General features: G+C 42.3%; 1 protein-coding gene and 1 pseudogene across 1 annotated transcript; both read left to right on the top strand.

The window, feature by feature from the left end:
• Window positions 1-3,498: 3,498 nt before the first annotated feature.
• Window positions 3,499-5,946, top strand: LOC126994014 (uncharacterized; annotated as a pseudogene).
• An 18-nt stretch (window positions 5,947-5,964) lies between these two features.
• LOC126994013 (nucleolar protein 58-like) lies at window positions 5,965-7,129 on the top strand. Its single transcript, XM_050853265.1, has 2 exons — window positions 5,965-6,115; window positions 6,163-7,129. Exons 1-2 carry the CDS (start codon window positions 5,965-5,967, stop codon window positions 6,741-6,743), a joined length of 732 nt encoding a protein of 243 aa, XP_050709222.1. The 3' UTR covers window positions 6,744-7,129.
• Window positions 7,130-19,675: the final 12,546 nt, after the last annotated feature.

The raw sequence follows: 19,675 nt of genomic DNA, 5'->3' as shown, positions 1-19,675 counted from the left end.
AAGTAATAAAAATAGACTATGACAAATAAGTTAATGACGAGTAGGTACAGTATATAAGAACATAAGAACGTAAGGAGTCTGCAAGAGGCTGGTTGGCCTATACAAGGCAGCTCCTGTACACTCAACCCCACCTTACCTCACCATCCGTGGTTTTATCTAACCTCTTCCTGAATGTATCTACGGTATTGGCACCCACAACATGGCTCCCAGGCCTGTTCCATTCATCTACCACTCTTTTGGTGAACCAGTTCTTGCCTATGTCTTTGTTGAATCTGAATTTGTCTAACTTAAAACCATTGCTACGCTTCCTACCTGGCTCTTTTACTATCAAAATCTTATTGACATCCCTTTTATTAAAGCCCTTCATCCATTTATAGACTTCGATCAAGTCTCCTCGCAACCTTCGCCTTTCTAGAGAGTGTAGATTTAAATGCTTCAGCCTATCTTCATAAGGCAAGTTTCTCACCCCCTGAATCATCTTTGGCATCCTCCTCTGTACAGATTCTAACATCTTGATATCCATTCTATAGTAGGGGGACCAGAACTGAACTGCATAATCGAGATGAGGTCTAACTAATGCTAAGTAAAGTTTGAGGATGACTTCAGCGCTCCTATTGCTTACGCTCCTTGAGATGAAACCAAGTACTCTGTTTGCCCGATTTTTAGCCTGAATGCATTGAGCCCTAGGACGGAGGTCAGCGCTCACTAGTACTCCTAAGTCTCTCTCACGCCCAGACCAGCTTAGAGGAGTGTCATTTAAGGAGTAATTGTGTGAGGGATTATTCCTACCTACACTCAGAATGCTACACTTCCCGACATTGAATTCCATCTGCCATTTCCCCGCCCAATGATATAGTCTGTCAAGCTCATCCTGGAGAACGGTAGCGTCCCTGTCTGATTGGATTACTCTACCGATCTTGGTATCATATGCGAACTTACTGACATCACTACTAATTCCTGTGTCCAAGTCATTGATGTAAATAATAAAAAGCAGAGGACCCATCACCGACCCTTGAGGGACTCCAACATCTTTTCTACAACTGATGTAAATGTAAATGTAAATGTAAATTCCATTGATTGGGCACATACCCAGAATTTACCGACATATTAAAGATATTGGTAACTGGACCACTGAGGACCTCCTTGCACTCTTTCAGAATCCGTGGGAATACTTTGTCCTGCCCCGGCGATTTGTTTTTCTTCAACCTACCAATCTCATCCTGGACTACTTGCCTAGTGATGATCACATCCCTCAACTTGTCGTTCTCTTCGCCCTCATAAACCTGAACTCTCTCTGGAATGGTTGTTAGATCTTCCTGCGTGAAAACTGAGAGGAAATAGTCATTCATCATTTGACTCATATCTTTTCCATTCTCAACGAGCTCACCTGTGTTTGTTTTCAACGGTCAAATCCTGTCCCTTGTTTTCGTTCTGTACCTCTGTAAGCTGAGATATAACAAAGAAAAATAATGTTATAGAAAGTAATGTTTGGGACAAATAGTATATACATAAACTTCGACAATGGTTCTTATTTAACAAGCAGCCAAGTCAAAAGTTGCTATAATGTTACTTGATTACTGAATTTGTTGAAGTACGTAGCAATATTTATGTAACTTTCTAAACTTAATGAACACCCCAAGAGACTCTAGTGAAACGAGAAAGTGTGTGTATGCCGTTTCATATCTTGTCCATGTAGGAGAGCACGTAACTTCTTGTAAAGCTTCTATATACGTATATCTTATGGACCATTAACCCGGTAGCAGCGACGGGACAAATTTGTGGCTTTACCGTGTAGCAGCGATTGTTATAGTAGGATATCAATGTATTATTATTATTATTATTTAGTATCACCACGAATTAGGCATACAATTGTCAATGGAAAAACCTCGACAGATAGATCACGCCACCTTATAGGAATGTCGTCCGTCAGTGTTTACCGTCTCAGTTTGTATACAAAGCATTTCATCAAGCTTGAGTCACCTTGACGTACGTGACCAATTGTAACAATTATTTTCCAACCTGTAACTCGTCACTCCTTCACGAGAGTCCGACTGACACACAACGGCAGTCGCTCTCGCTCCGACGCTCCTTGTACATAGGCTACGAATATATTCGCCTTAAGGAAGCTGAAGTCTTAATCAACGCCCTTTAAACGCCCCCCGGTAACCCGTTACACGATAGGCCAAATTTCTGCCATGATATGAACCTCCCAAAATAGACGATGTATTCACTGATCACAAATGCGTTGATATATATTATGAAATGGCTTGTACTAATGATGTTTCTGTCTCATTATTTTGCTTAGATGGGACCTTTAACCTAACCTAACCTAACCTAAGAAACATGACACCAGCATATACCTGGTTAAATGAAGTTTATACACTTAATTAAGTCAACAAAGCAGCAGTCTTACTCACCCATTGGTCCAGCACCCTCAGGCCCTCCACACAGCCGAGGCAGCTCACGGGCCGAATCGGAACGCACCCACGCCCTGGTCCTGGCCTGCTGCACGAGATCCACGGACGCCTGCATGTGGTCGGGGAACCTGGTCCAAGAAGCGATCTGAAGGACTTCACCGAGGTCATGGAAGAGCTACGGGTCATGGTAGACGGCCCTGCAGCGATCCCGGCAGGCAGCGTTTGTACCGAGCCATGCAGGGAGGGGGAGGACAGAGCGAGGCTGGATGGGGGTGTCTGGAGGAGGCTGGAGTGATGGATAAGTGGGTCAAGGTCGTCGGTGAGTGTAGGCGGCCGGAAGGGGCACAAGGGGTATTTGGAGGGCCAGTACGGGGTCATGGAGACGGTGGAAAACTCAGGAAGACCAAACGAGGAAAAGGACTCGGAGGAAACAGCAGTGCCATCGAGAGCTTCAGCAGCAGGAGCGGTAGCAGATGCCTTCGTCTCGGCAGCACCAGTAGTAGTAATGCTGGAGGACGTCGTGAGGAAGGAGGTATACGGGTAGCGGGGGAGGGAGTGGACCCACGGTAGGGCCTTGGGTAGCCGACTTGCAGGACTCTGGTTATTCCGCGCCAGGGAAGGGGGCGCTCTAGTCCTCCTCCTCCACCGCCTCGCTTCCGCCGTCATCTATCGACTTCGCTGTGGAAAGAAGACGACGTTAGAATATTGGTATGAAGTGATAGTGACAGGTACACGGAGCACACACTCACCCTGCAGCACACCTGCATGAACAAGCACACCAGCAGAGAGAGAGAGTCTAAATATTTGAATTAATGTCCTGTCATATCATATATATATATAAAACACACACACACACACACCCACACACAAATATATATATATATATATATATATATATATATATATATATATATATATATATAGATATATATATATATATATATATATATATATATATATATATATATATATATATATATATATATATATATATATATATATATATATATATATATATATATATATATATATATATATATATATGTGTATATATATATATATATATATATATATAGGTCATTTGGGGGAAATGGGGATTTGGTCATTTTGGAGGTAAAAAATGATTTTGGCCTCAGGAGTGTTGGAATCACTATGGACAAAAATGAGTGCATAAACTATTAGAGCATTCATTTGCGGTCATTTCAGTGTGTGAATCGTTTTTCTACGTTAAAAAATGAATGTGTGACAGAATTGCTCCCAAAACCATGCAAAAAATGTTGCAAAAAACATTTGCAATGTTTCAGAAAATTTGTTATAATTCACCACACGGATAAATTTTGGGGGCAATTTGCGATGCTTGAAGAATTTGGGGCAATTGGCGATAGCTATCACTTCCATAGCATTTATATGCAAGTATTAAAGACACCACAGCATTCTGAAAGTGGGGCAGATTACGACTGGTGTGGGGGCAATTGAGGATCGCTACCCGATCGTTTATTGCCCCCACACCGATCGTAATATGCCCCATCCCCGATTTCTATTTACCCCCATTATGATCGTCAATTCCCCCATGTTACTTAACCTTTTTTCTAGGTTTCAGAAGTTGTGAAAATGGTGCGAGATTATGTTAAGAAGGCTAAGCCATATAATGATGCCACCCTTAAACTCGCCCTGGAAGAAATTGCAAGTGGTGTTGCAATTAAGGAAGCATCGAGGAAGCACAAGATTGGGTATGGAAAGCTATGGAGTGAACATAAGAAGCACCAGGAATCTGAGGACTACCAACCTACAACGCACACAGGCAAAAGAGTGAGTACAAATATAATTTAGTACAATAAAGCCATTGTCACAGATGCATAAGATTCACGTTCGAGTCAGAGACGAATGCGAAATTACCATTTTTACACTGTTTAGTTTCAAAGTCTCTCATAAGTTTTGTTGTGTCTGTTTACCGTAGGAGTACATTTTCTGGGTTAGGCAGCAGTTTTATAGTTTCTGCTCAATCAATTTTAAACTCAATAGCTTTAAAACTACATTGATTTCCATATTTTGTTTTTCTTTGTTTGCAGGGAAGGAAGGTTGCACTGTCCGCTGAGATGGAGGCAGAAATATTGAGATGCGTGAAGATCATGGAGCAAATGGGAATGCCTCCTCCCATTGCTGAATTCCAATCTCTCATACATGACTACCTGGAATTCAACCAATGTGTCACGCCTTTCAAAGACAATCGGCCAGGAAGGGACTGGGTGAGCAGTTTCTTGAAGCGCCATGGGCTCACATTAAAGAAAGGAGGCATGATGCAGCTGGCGAGGAAGAGTGTCACGTCAGACCCATTCGTTGTCTACGGATTTTACGACAAGTTAGGGAAGCTCTTCGATGAAATGGGACTAGCAGACAAGCCTAGTTCCATCTTCAATATGGATGAGACCGGTTTTCCTACAGACCCATCAAAGGCCAAGACCATCGGCACAAAAGGGGTGAAAACAGTAAGGATTACACATGGTGCCAACAGGAAAACATCACTGTGTTAGCTACCTGCTGCGCCGATGGGACTGCACTACCACCTTTGATTGTATTCAAAGGCAAGAAGATGCAGACTACCTGGCGGGGTGATAATGCTTTGCCAGGAACTCAATATGCTGTGACTGATTCTGGGTGGATGACCACCTCTGTCTTTGAGGACTTCTTCGAGTCTTTTGTAGAAGTAGTGAAAGGGAGAGGGCCAATTCTGGTGGTGCTATATGGTCACCTGAGCCACACATCCTTACGTACAGTAGATTTGGCAGTGAAAAACAACATCACCATCTTGAAGTTGCCACCTCATTGTACCGACCTCCTCCAGCCCTTGGATGTGGCTTGTTTTGCTCCCTTGAAGTCGTACTACGACTCCAAGTTGCTGGAGTATACTCAAAGTACAGGAGGCCGTGAGAACCTTCGTAAGGATCTCTTTGTGAACATGTTGTGTTCAGTTTGGAACACTGGGTTGTCAAAGGAGAACATTGTGGCAGGTTTCCGAGCAACTGGTATCCATCCCCTAGATAGGGTGAAGTATAACACTTCAAGGCTCGATACAATAAAGCTCAAAACCTATGATGACTGGGTGTCTGCAGGAAAGCCCACTGATGACGATGACCAGCCAATCCTGCCCACTGCTCGTACCCAGTCCCTAGACATACCTCCTCCTCCTGCACCTGAAGATGATGAAACCCCAGCAGCATCTACACCTACTGCTTCAACACCTAAGCGAACAGCCACTGCTTCTACATCCACGGATTCTCAAACAGCCCCCTCACAGGAATTGAAGAAGTACACGGACCAACAGCTGGTGGATGAGCTACTGAGCAGGGATGAGGCTGCATTGAGTCTCTTCTTCAAATGTCTCGTCTCAAGCATCTCTCAGCATGGTAAGAAACTTCCCCCAGCTTCCATAGAGGCTGTCCTACACTCCAGAGGACGTCGTGCTAACCCCCTCACAAAAAAGAGGAGAGTCATTCCCATGAGTTGCTCTGTACTAACTGATGATAAGTGACGCCAAAAGATTGCAGAAATGAACGAGTCTAAGGCAAGACCTCGGAAGAAGGGAGCTCCTACTCAAACTGAGAAGTCTACGAAGGAAGCACCAAAGAAAAAGGCAACAGGGAAGAAGAGAAAGTTGAAAGAGGAGGAGTCTGAGGACTCGGACTCAACAGTTGTCTCCAGTGTCTCAATGACTTAAGCTAACACCTCCAGTGATTTATCTCTGGAGGATCTGCTGAAGATGACCTTGAAGAGGTGCAAGACGACCTTGAGGAGGCTACAGAAGTGAGAATGGAGGAGGTGACACAACGAAGAGAAGAGACAGAAGCCAGAAGAGGAGAGACAGAAGACAGACGAGACGAGACAGAAGACAGAAGAGAAGAGACAGATTACAGAAGTGACAAGGACAGAGATTATAGGCATGATGAGGCCACAGCAGATGGAACAGAGGCGGTCACATCAAAGAATGGTAGGCCTACCATTGAAGACGCAGACACCTATAAATATGTCGCAGTGTACTTCTCGCACCCAAAGCCTCAGTACTTCTGGGGGAAAATTCTTAAGGTATTTTCAAGTGACGAAGAAACTGAAGTGACGCAGGTGGAGGTCGATTTTTTGCAGAAGAAAGCGATCTCCAGTGACCCTTCAGCATGGACCTGGGCTGAGAAGACGGTTAAAGAGGTCCTAATCATTGACACCAAATTCATCGTGTTTGGGCCTCTGGTCCCTGACGTAAAGAAGAACATATTCCGCTTTCCAGATGTTCAGGCCATGGCCTCTCTTCGAGAATTTGAACAGAGGGATGATTAAGGAAGAAAACACTATAAGGAAGAAAAACACTTTTATTTCTCCTAGAAAAACACTTTTAATTCTCCTAGAATACATTATGTATCAGCTTTAAGGCCAGGCTAAGTAAGCTAGCCTTGTAATGTGGGCTATATCATCTTTGTTTTTTGTTTGAATATATTTAGTTGATAATTTCTGTCTTTATCTATCCTATAGTATGCCAAATTACCTTCAAATAAACGAATTACAGACCGATAGTTAATTGCCCCACGAAAATCGTCATTTACCCCACTGGGGCAAATGGCGATTGCACCACTAAATTCGATCTCTATTTAAAACAACAAGATTTTCAAAATCTTTCAATACGGGGATAGAAGCATAATGTATCAACACACTGTGTGGTACCTAGTTTGTTTTTCAATTATTATTGTTTTATTTTTTGTGTGCAATAGAGCTGCCTCCTTTGTTGTAAAAAAAAATAATAATAAAAATAATAGAAATATAAAAAAAATGGAAAAAGAACAGAATAAACATCGAAAAAGAAAAGCAACAGAAATAAATGAACATCAAGAAAAGAGAAATACAAAGAAACATCATCCACCTTTCGGTCCCAAACAACATCACCAAAATTATGGATGGGTCTCTTCTGGGAGGAAAGCGGCTCACCCAGACCAACGAACATCAACAAAAGGATGATAGGAAAAAAAGAACATCAAAAAAGAAAACCAACACCGGGAAAACACAAAGGAAAAAAACAAATAGAAAAAAGAAAAGAAAGAAAGAAAAGGAAAAAGAAACAACAAAATAACAAAAAAAAATAATAAAAAAATAATATAAATAAATAAATAAATAAATACAGAATATAGTAAAATTAACTAACTGACTCTAGCTGCTTAACTAATTATCAAACTATCTATTTAAGTAACGTACCTAACTGACGGTAATACAGCTGTTTGACTACCCATTAACAAACAAACAAACAAACCACTTAACGATCTAACATGGATAGTGAGGTAAGGTGGGATTAGACTTACAGGAGCTGCCTTGTATAGACCAACCGGCCTCTTGCAGACTCCTGACGTTCTTATGTTCTTTTACGTTTAATAATATGGCCCTTAAACCCCATTCACACCTGTACTAATACCTGACTGGTTGGGTGACTCTTCTACCTCTGCCTGCCTCCCCTCCTGCTACTGTCTCCGCTATCAGCACACAATCTACGCTCCCCCATAAAACCCACACCTAACCTAACTTAACCTTCCTGTATATCCCCTTCACACCTGTGCTAATACCTGGCTGGATGGGTGACTCCTTCTACCTCTGCCTGCCTCCCCTAATGTTACTCCCTCCGCTATAAGCACAAATCTTCCCTCTCCCATAAAACCCACACCTAACCTATCCTAACCTTCCTGTAAACTCCCTTCACACCCGTACTAATACCTGGCTGGTCGGGTGACTTTTTCTACATCTGCTTGCCTCTTCCTGTTACTGTCTCCGCTATCAGCACACAATCTTCCCTCAACCATAAAACCCACACCTAACCTAACCTAACCTTCCTAACCTAAGCTTACTGTATACCCCTTCATACCTGTGCTAATACATGACTGGCTCACTTCCCTACATTCAACCACTAACACCTCACCCCCCCACACACACACGCATAAAACTATCAAACCCTCATTTAAAACAATATATCAAACACTCACAAGAAAAAACACCAGGACGCAACACTGTATAAGGCAAAGATGATGGTGGGAAGAGGGGTAAAGGGGGGTGGGAGGTCGCACGATAACCTACGCATTACCCCGGCGCGCTCCTCCGTCCCCTTGGCTCGTGACTCCGCGCAGGTAACAGCAGACCCCCTCAGCCGGCGACACAGGACCGATTGTGACACGCAGGTTACCTCAGTTTACCTTTCCCAGGCATACTCATTTCACTGACCCACGCGTGAGGAGGAGGAGGAGGATAAAAGAGCAAGGGAAAAAGACGACGAGGTAGAGGTCAAGAAAGGGGAGCTAGCGAGAGGGAGAAAAAAGAGGAGGAGGAGGAGGAGGAGGAGAAACCCAACGTGGCGGGTAAGGTAATGTAGGCTGCGGGGTCAACTAAGCTCTGCACCATTATGCCCTATTTTCAGGAGTAAAAAAAGTCCTTGAAATGGATTTTCAAAGCGTTTCCATGACTGTTGAAGGTTTGTAGAAAAGATATATGAAGAGATAGTGATGTTTCATAAAGTAGATTATAAGATACTGGCACGGACATGAAACGAATCTTTACCCCGAAATGTTTAAGAATATGGCTCCTTATGGTCTTACGAGTATAGAGGTTTTGCAGTGACGTCACGAAATAGCGTCGTCTGCACCTTGTGCGTCGTCTGCAGACCCGCTGGTGGTCACCTACCCAGCAGAGTGAGCAGACGGACCACGTGTGCCCCCTCCCTAAGTCACTACCCGCGGGCAAATGGCAGGAACTTTAGCATCATTTGTGTTAAGTGTTAAGATCGCTTGGGAATGCTGCGAAGCTAAGATACATCGAACAAATCAGTGCTTTTGGAGGAGGAAAATGGTAGACTGGCTGTCTAGCTGGCTGGCTGACTGTCTGGCTGGTCGGATGACTGGCTGTCCCTCTGCCTGGCCGATCTCCTGTTGCTGACCAGTGATGCCCAGGTAGGCAGCACAGGCAGTCAAACAGGAGAGGGCAAGTGACGACAGGTGAGGGCAGGTGACGGCAAGTCACCTTACACTACGCACTCTTGGTCACTTCCCTGCGTACACTTATATACTCCACCCAGCACTGAGCTCTGTCCCTCTGTGCATTTTGCCTCCACTGAGTTTCCTTTCCTATTTTCTTCCCCTGCTTGAGCGCCGCCATGCGTGTTTACCTCCGCCAGCTTGTTTACCTCCGCCAGCTCATGTAAATCCCGTTCAAGAGTAATCCCCCGCCACACAATAAGCTAGGGGACCCGGGACAACACCTACATGAGTGATAGCTCATGTAATAATCTGATAAGTTTTGCCTGTAATATATCTTTGACAAAATGAGCACTACAGAGTCGAGGTGAAGCAGACGGCCGCCAGTTCTCCCTCCTCATAGCTGTTATCCACTTCCCCCACTGTCATGATTTTATTATTCAAGAAATAGGCTGTGGAAAAAAACGCGGGAATCCCCGCCATTTTGATTGAGAGAGCGGGAAGATGCATCACTAGAAGTCGGGAGCAGAGCGATATTTCAAATCATATTCGTTATTTCTGCCATAGCTGAGCTATGTGTGGGATGCATGGCCCACTATTACTTACTGCATGTGTTAGGTTATTAATAAATAATAATCCATAGCCGTAGGGCGTTTAGCATAAGTGTTATGCAGAAAAAACGAGATGTCAGTGTGGCGAGACCTGACATCTTCTCCGCTGCCGGGGCGCTGAGCCTTGTGGGTCTTGCCGCTCCCCGCAGCATTCTTCCACCCAGACTCCAACGCAACTAGACGTCCCTCTACTTGTTACTTGTGTTTCTTATTTATCTGGTCCCACTTCCGCCGAAGCGCTCTGCAAGACCCACATATTTTAATTCATTAAATTTTCAATAATGATAACAGCTTATATGCCATGTTAATTGTCAATGTTTCCATGTCATAGCAGTCAGAGAACAGAAAAGTTTTTTGTTCTTTCTTAAATTTGGAGAGATCCTCTGTTCTTCTAATGTCAGGAGGGAGCTTATTGTACAGACTTGGGGCGGCAGAACTGAAAGCGCGCAATCCAACATTTGAAGAGTACCGCGGTTCATGAAGTGTGATTCCAGTAGTGGCTCGGCGAGTGTAATGCCTTTACCTGGCTGTATTTCGTGTAATAATTCTCCCAAATACGGTGGACGGCCAGTAATCAAAGCTTAGTGTGTCTAAACACATAACTTAAATACTATCCTTGCTTTTATTGGCAACCAGTGGAGCTCTATCAGAACAGGAGTAATTCTCTCTCGTGGTGGAATTCCTTTGATTAATCTCGCTGCTCTATTTAAGACCATCTATAATTTCCTTAATTGGAGCTTTGGCAGGTTATAGTAGATTGAGTTGCAATTATCCACTCTTGATATAATACTGTTAATCACCAATTTCTTGATAGAATCTTCATCCAGGTATTTCATGATAAAAGCAATATTTGTAAGGTGATATCCGGCAATCCTTACGACATTATTTATCTGACATTTCAGTGTCAAATTGTAATCCAACAACACTCCCAAGTCACGAACACTTTCAACAACATGAATTTTATTACCACTTATAATCATGTTACCGTCACCAAAATAACGTAGAGTGCCCTTCTTCCCCACATGCATGAATTCAGTCTTATCATCGTTTAATTTCAATTGCTTATAATCCATCCAGTCCTTGACTGAATTAATAACACTATTGATCTTAGCACTTGTATTTTCAATATCAGTGATGGAAAAGTAGAACTAGGTGTCATCAGCAAACACCTTGAATCCTACATCATGTTGTTGTAGTATCCTGAATAAACTAATTGTGTATATACAAAATAAAATAGGTCCCAGCACACTTCCTTGCGGAACTCCTCTTGTCAGAGCTTCATATGAAGAAAAACAATTTCCAATTTGCACACAATAATTTCTGGTTTGTAAATAACTCTCAAGATACTTTAACGCATTGTCTACCACTCCAATGCTCCTTAAATCTTTTACAAGCAATTCATGAACAACCGTATCAAATGCTGCACTAAGATCTAGAAGAACCAATATAGCACATTTACCCCATCCATCATTTCAAGTAAATCATTAACAACAGAACAAAAAGTAGCCTCAGTAGAAAATATTGGCCTATATGCAGATTGACTATTAGGCAAGACATGGACCTTTTCCAAGTGTTCCATCAACTCTCAATAATTGCATACTCTAATAACTTAGACAAAAAGGCAAATTTGATACTGGTCTATAAGAGCTTACATTTTGATAATCAAGTTTTCCCTTTAAGACTGGTTTTATAACAGCTCGCTTTTCAGAATCCGGAAATTTACATGAAGAAATACTAGTACTGACAATTCTTAGCACCATATCCATGAAACTAGGAAAATTATCTGCATCCATGATATCCAATACAGGCAATGGGTCACTGACACAATATGTTTTCTTAGCTTTCTTGAAAAGTCGAACAAGATCATCCTTCCTAATGATTTTAAAACACTGCAATCTACAATCCACCTCAACATCAGCAACAGGCATAAAAGGTGTTTACACAAATTCCGATACAATATTCATAATCTTACTCTTGAAAAAATTACAAAAGTTATACGCTAAATCTTTATCACAGAAACCATCGGGAAGCTTTCTTCTCAAAGTAGTACCAGTAAGACTATTGAAAAGTTGATTTAATTTGTTCATATCTGATCCTGCCTCAAGAATTTTAGTATGATAATACTTTCTTTTACTCCTACTTATCAAGTCATTATAGCGATTTCTCACATTTTTATAATCCTCCCAGGCCACAACAGATCCCTCATTTCTCCATTTACGTTCCTTGCGTCGTTTCTCTCTTTTCAGAGTCAAAATTTCACCATTAAATCAGGGCGATCTATCCTTGACAGTAATGACCTCTAGGATCGGACACACATTGTTATATTGTGTCTTAATCACCTCATTATAAGTGTCAGTAAGACAATTCACACAATTTGATTTAAATAACAAATCATTGTGAACACACTCTCCAGTCATATCTTCATAAAAAGTCTGACTAATTTCACTGATAAATGTAGCAGCAGAGAAACCCATCTTATTCCTATAATAAATTTTCTTAGTTACCTTACATATTGACAATAGTAATTTAAATGTTATGAGCCTGTGAACTGGGGAAATAGTAAATTCATGTTCAACATCCACCCTACCTATGAGATTGTTTACATCATCACTAATGACCAAGTCTAACACATGGCCAGTTGATGAAGTTATTATGCTCACCTTGTTTGACAACTGATAAGATTCAAGAAGCTCACAGAAAGAAACTGTGTTATGGTTTTCATGATCATCCATCCATATATTGAAGTTACCAACAATAAAAACTTTAAAAGAAACCATATCAATTGAGTCCAACAATGCACCAAATTCATCAAAGAAGAGATTAACACTTGACCAAGGTGGCCTATAAATAACAAGGTATGCTACCCGCTGGTTTTGATGCTTAAAACTAACCTCAATATATTCAAAACTTGATACTTTCACTCGTGTCAACACCCTCAGGTGAGAAAAAAATATTCGACAAGAAAATGCCTACACCACCCCCTCGTCTGCCCTCTCTGGGGCTATGAAAGAAAGTGTGAGTAGCAGGTTTCATCTCAGTAACTCTACTTGTGTCATGCTCATTCAACCAAGTCTCAGAAATAGCTAAAATATCAAGTGATTGCTCATTTAACATTTCCCTAATTTGAATAGTCTTGTTACCCACAGATTGAATATTAACAAAAGCACAATTTAAATATTCAATAGTAGACCTAGACCATACTTTAAATATTCAATAGTACACCTAGACCACACTTTAAATATTCAATAGTAGACCTAGACCACACTTTAAATATTCAATAGCAGACCTAGACCACAATTCAAATATTCAATAGTAGACCTTGACCACAATTCAAATAGTCAATAGTAGACCTGGACCACAATAAATATTCAATAGTAGACCTAGACCACACTTTAAATATTCAACAGTAGACCTCACCATCCTTCCGTGCCACGTGTCCGTCGTGGTGGTTTACCTGCCTTTGTAGTATCCACAAGTCAGGGTGATTGTGTACTGCAAGGCGAGTGAAGCATTTGGAAGGTCGAGAGGCGGCGTGTTGCAGAGAGGAACGAGAGAGGACTGAAGGAAGACTCCAAGACTCCAGACCACGAGGTAGACCAGGTGTGGTTTCGGCTTCGCCCATCTCCAGCTAAGTACATATTTTGCTAAGGATGTTTTAAGATAGTTAGCTAGGTAGATGTGTGCCTGGAATTAGCTTATTCCTTATTTTCCAGCGAGTTTCTTTGTTGCTGTAAATAAACTTGAGAGCAGGTTCATTTGGCCTTTGTTTGTCCTATGGGACAAATAATAAAGACGAGAAGGGGCTGTTAGTCTGAGAACTCAATTTTCAGATACTTTATTTTTTTTTTTTTGCTGATAATTTTTTCGAGATCTCAAGAAGTCCAGACCTTTCAAGAACCCCACACCCGCTCTACTGGATTCGCTGGAAATCTATAAAATGACACAGCATCTCTCCCGTGTCGGTTAGAACATCCAACCGCACAGCATACGTATCCCATGACGAACACAGAGTACTTGTGCTGCAGGTTCTGCAGCCGCCACCAAGGTTTGCTTTGATAACTGACCACCAAGATGGCCGTGCAGGCCCGCGCGACCCCCGCACCCCCACTAATGACGTCAGCTGCAAAACCTCTAATGCATTCACTAAGTCTTCCCGATCGTTCTTAGGGGCTGAACAATGAAGCAGAGGCGAGGTGATTTAGTTCGGGTCAAGGTGAGGCTGCAGGTTCTTAAGAGGCTTACGTGATGGTGCAGAAAGTCATGGAAGGAAAGTCTTTCAGGTTTAAGATCTAAAGGTTATTCACATCATTCGGTAACTCAGCAAATACTCGTCTGTGTGTGTGTGTGTGTGTGTGTGTGTGTGTGTGTGTGTGTGTGTGGAGGCGGGTGAATATGTGTGTATGTCTGGGGGGGAAGACGGGGTACGTGTATGTGTGTGTGTGTGTGTGTGTGTGTGTGTGTGTGTGTGTGTGTGTGTGTGTGTGTCTAAGCCATCTATCTATATTTATCTATCTGCACATTACGTCGATATCTGAATCTTTTTATCTATCTTTCCATCAGCCTATTATTCTATGTATTTCTATCAGTCTATGAGATGGACGAGGCAGGAATTGGTTGTTTTTTTGTGGGTGTCATCACTAAAAATTATTATCCAAGCTTATGACGATTAAAAAATGTACAAATTGCAAATATTAACCTCGCCCTGATCCTCTTGTTTCCATCACATACAGAAGGAGATCTAAGTTATTAAGCAATAGAAACTCCACCAGTAAACGCAAGAAAGTGTAAATACTGACCTCTTCCTGATGCTCCAATTTCTTACATGTACAGAGAAATCTTAGGTCGGCACTGTCAGACCCTTCCACACCTCACATCAACAATTTCCAAAGGCCAAAAAGGAGGCAAATCAGGTTCTAATGAGTGTTTTTAGGGTTCTTGGTACAGAGGAAGGGCCAAACTACCACCAGGGCTTTAAAGCTACCCAAGGAAATGCGCAAAACTCCTAGGAAAACCGTGTCAAATATGTGTGCCTGCGCCGATATGTTTAAGAGTATGGGCCTAAGTTATTAAGCAAGACAGTTCGCGCAGTGACGGTTCAGTAACTCCTGCTACTCTTCCTATTCCTCCGCCTCTTCAGCCCACGTGCCGCGCCGCTAAAGCCTCTGAGCCACGGTTTTACACGCGTAAAACTCAGCGTGATCAAAGCGGACACCTACTGTTTGATATCTATTCTTTGTTCCTGTCATTACAAGCGAGTCAGTACAGCCGCCGGCATCACAGTGAGCACGGCGGGATATTATTCATCTAAGGGCTGAATTCCGCGAACTTTAATGGATTATACACACACACACACACACACACACACACACACACACACACACACACATACACAGACGCTCATCACGCCACACGTTTCATAACTAAGCGAATCCAGTCAAAGCAAACTTAATTAAAATTGTTTCTTTGTGAAGAGTGGAACAGACGCGCCCTCGCCCCGGTGAAAAAACGTGGGCGGAGTGGTTACCCCCGCGACAATTATCCGCGGCAATAACAGTCTGGAGACAAATGATTCCCCTGGACGTGGGGCGGCGGAAGGCAGGGAAGGGAAGGAGGGGAAGGAATAGCTACAGGAAAGGAACACATAGGGATAGGAAGCGGAGAGATAGGACAGTAGGCTGGGATTTGGTTGTACGAGGGGCGGCGTGAAGCAGGGAAGGGAAGGAATAGAGCCAGTTAGGGATAGAAAGGCTAGGGATAGTAAGCGGATACAAGTCAGTAGGATGGACAGGCTGGTGGACCTTATTTGATGATTCGGCTGCACGAGGAGTGGGGGGGGGCAGGAAAATAGGGAAGGCAAGAGCACCAGGACAAGCAAGGGCAGGAAAGTTAGGGGCAGGCAGCGGGGATAGGACAGTAGGCAGGGGGGACCGGCGAGCCTCAGCTGTTCACAATTGGCTTGCGGACTGGCTCTCTGAGCGGAAACAGAGTAGTTCTAAACGGTGTTACATCTAACTGGCTCGATGTCAAAAGCGGCGTACCTCAAGGATCAGTGCTTGGCCCCATGCTCTTCTTAATTTATGTTAATGATATCGATGATGGGCTCACTTGCAAAGTATCAAAATTTGCTGATGAAATGAAATGCAAATGAAATTGAACGTTTACAAATGTAAAGTGTTGCACATCGGAAAAAAAAAAAAAACAATCGCGTTCGGTACGTAATGAATGGCCAACAACTTTCTGCAGTAAGTAAAGAAAAGGATCTTGGAATCACTATATCAAGCGATTTAAAGCCCGGTCAGCATTGTTCAGAGGTAGTTAAAACTGCAAACAAATTGGTTGGCTTCATCGGACGAGTCTTTAATAATAAATCGGAAAAAGTAATATTAAAACTGTATAATTCGTTGGTTCGACCCCGTCTAGAGTACTGTGTACAGTTTTGGTCTCCCTACTACAGAAAAGACATAGAAAAGTTGGAACGGGTCCAACGAAGAGTAACAAAGATGATTCCTAGGTTGAGAAATTTGTCATATGAACAAAGGCTTAAAGAAGTAAATTTATTCAGCCTATCAAAGCGAAGAATGCGAGGCGATCTAATAGAAGTGTTTAAAATGTTCAAAGGATTCAGTGATATTAATGCGGAAGATTACTTTACAATTGATCGATCAAATAGAACAAGAAGAAAGCACAATTTGAAGATAAGTGGTAAAGATTCTCGTCGCACGAAGCTAAACACTTCTTCTTCAATCGAGTTGTTAATGTTTGGAACTCTCTACCTTGTGATGTCGTTGATAGTACAACAGTTACGGCCTTCAAGAATAGATTAGACAAGTGTTTTGAATCCAACCAGCAACTTAGATATTACTCATTGTCGTAATAACGTTAAGTTCTTTCGAATACTGGTGTCCTTGTCCGCTTTTATCGCCCGGTTAGTGGTAGCAGTAATGGTAGTTCTTTCCTCTTTCCTACATAAATTCCATGCAGTTTTTCCATGGTTCTTTTTCCTTTCCTGCCAGCTTTGGCTGGAGGGATGGGGGGGTGGGGAGGAGCCTTCGCCTTTGCTGTCCTTCATCTTCCACCTTTGATTAGATAGTTAGTGTAGCTTGTCACAAACAACCTCGTAAGGACCAGCAGGTCTGCTGTTGTTTGTTCTTCATTTGTGTTCCTTTGTGTACTTTGTGTTAAAGAGTGAAGCTCTTCGTACAGGGCAGTGTCATCGGCTGCCTGTTGGAGGAGGAGGAGGAGGAGGAGAATGCCGACGAGGAGGAGGAGGAGGAGGAGGAGGAGGAGGATATGGAAGTGAGGAAAGAGTGAAGAGATGGAAAACGAAAAGAGGGATGGGGAGAAGAGAATAACGAGAGGGAAATGGGTTTAGGGATTATATCAAGGGGAGGAGCAGAGTGGAGGACGCGAGAAAGAGGCGAGCTTGCCACACACACAAGGAAAAAATGGAAAAAATGAACCAGCAATATTATCATCCATGCTTTCATACACCAAACATAACTATACATACCAACTTTTTCGTGTCAATCATAACATATACATACGACAATAATTATATACTTTTGAACGGATATTATTTGTACTTGTATATAACATCAACGTGCACCAATATCTATACGAAGAGACATACCAATACAGAAAACAATATCCCTGTAGATCTTTGAATGAGTAAAAGGTAAGAAAAGTGGATGGTAGATAACTTAATATGTATCTCTCTCTCTCTCTCTCTCTCTCTCTCTCTCTCTCTCTCTCTCTCTCTCTCTCTCTCTCTCTCTCTCTCTCTCTCTCTCTCTCTCTCTCTCTCTCTCTCTCTCTCTCTCTCTCTCTCTCTCTCTCTCTCTCTCTCTCTCTCTCTCTCTCTCTCTATATATATATATATATATATATATATATATATATATATATATATATATATATATATATATATATATATATATATATATATATATATATATATATATATATATATATATATATATATATTATCATTTATCATTCAGCGTAGCTCCATCTACTTATACGTATTAATTATGCATCTCCTATCTCCTTATGACTACGAGAATACTCCGGCACTAACATGGATTTTAGGACAGTGCGGCGAAAGATGGAACGGATCAAGCCACCACTGTAACCTAGCCTAACCTCATCACTTTGCATCTCCCTCTATCTACCACGCACGAGCATACCCTTACACAACGTATACTTTTGGGTGAGTGCAACCTAAGGAGGATCGGATCAAAACACCATCGAAGCCAAACTAATCACTATCACTCAACGTCTCCCTCTACCTGCCTTTTTAACGTGGCTGAAGGTGAGACTCATCTTCGTGTGCGCCTCAGTTCAGCTCCCCATCTGCCTCCCGCACCATAGGCATTAGAATAAACCAATACAAACATCCTCTTATCCAGACACCACGTTATCACACGGCAACGCAGGTCCTCAAAGTCCACACAGCACACACTCGTAAGGGCAGCAGATGAACACTAGCGGCAAAGGGTCCTCGTGTGTGTGTGTGTGTGTGTGTGTGTGTGTGTGTGTGTGTTATCAATGGCACCTCCGCAGCCTAGTTCCGTCCCATCCTCGTCCAGCACCGATAAAGGGACCGTACACAGCGACAAAGCGTTAGCCGGGCATGCAAATGAGAGGCGGCTGAGGGGCGGACGAGGGAAGGCAAATCACGGCGGCCCAGCGAGAGAGGGAGACTGGTGATACTTTAATTGAAAGACTGCCGCTGGGTGATGCCGGGATGGCGATGAATATAGGCGTCGGTATGTATAGGGAATGGATGGTCATGAAGGATTAAGGAGGGATATTAGAACTCTCTTACTCTATGAATGAATGAAGAGAGGAAGGAAGGAAAGAAGGAGGAAGGAAGGAAGGAAGGAAGAAAGGGGAATTAGACCTCTATTACTCAATGAATGCATGAAGAGAGGAAGGAAGGAAAGAAGGAAGAAGGAAGGAAGGAAGGAAGCAAGGGGAATCAGAACTCTCTTACTCTATGAATGAATGAGTAGTGAATGAAGAGAAAGAGAGAGAAAGAAGGAAAAAATGTAAGCATTTGAATATAAACTGCCAGGGCGTGCCAGGATGATGCTATATGAAGGCGTTGTTATGTATGGAGTGGGTGGCCATGCTGGATTACGGAGGGAAGACATACTTATATTACTCCATGAATGAACGAGGGGGAAGGGAATGAAGAAAGAAAGGCAGACAGAAGAAAAAGAGATGTACGCATTTACTTATAAACTGTAAGAAAGCGAGCTCAGAACTATTAGTCAATAGTATATGAAGGAAGGAATGAAGGAAGGAATAGGGATGGAAAAATTAAGGAAGGAAAGAGAAAGAATGAAAGAAAAATATGTAGGTACGTATATATCTATGAAGTATAAAACCAAAATCAGACCTCTCAATCCACAAATCAATGAATGAAAGAATGAGGAAGGAAAGAAGGAAAAAAAGAGGAAGAAATAAAAAAAAGAAATACGTATTAACCCATAAACTATAAAAAGCGAAATCAGACCTCACATGATCCATATACAAAAGAATGAAGGAATAAATGAACATATAAGTAAAGGATCATGAAAGAAAAAAGGGAAAGAAAAGTGATGAATGAAGAAATATAGAAGGGAAAGAAACTGAAGAAACAAACATAGGAATT

The sequence above is a fragment of the Eriocheir sinensis genome, unplaced genomic scaffold (genome assembly GCF_024679095.1).
Source record: "Eriocheir sinensis breed Jianghai 21 unplaced genomic scaffold, ASM2467909v1 Scaffold705, whole genome shotgun sequence".
Taxonomy (NCBI): Eukaryota; Metazoa; Arthropoda; class Malacostraca; order Decapoda; family Varunidae; genus Eriocheir; species Eriocheir sinensis.
This window is presented reverse-complemented; position numbering and strand designations above follow the sequence as displayed.

What these genes read in the sequence shown, in the direction of transcription:
- LOC126994013 (XM_050853265.1), top strand. Translation starts at nt 5,965, where the DNA reads ATGAACGAGTCTAAGGCAAGACCTCGGAAGAAGGGAGCTCCTACTCAA. An exon ending in GGACTCAACAGTTGTCTCCA is followed by an intron (nt 6,116 to 6,162) that starts GTGTCTCAATGA and finishes TTATCTCTGGAG; the next exon opens with GATCTGCTGAAGATGACCTT.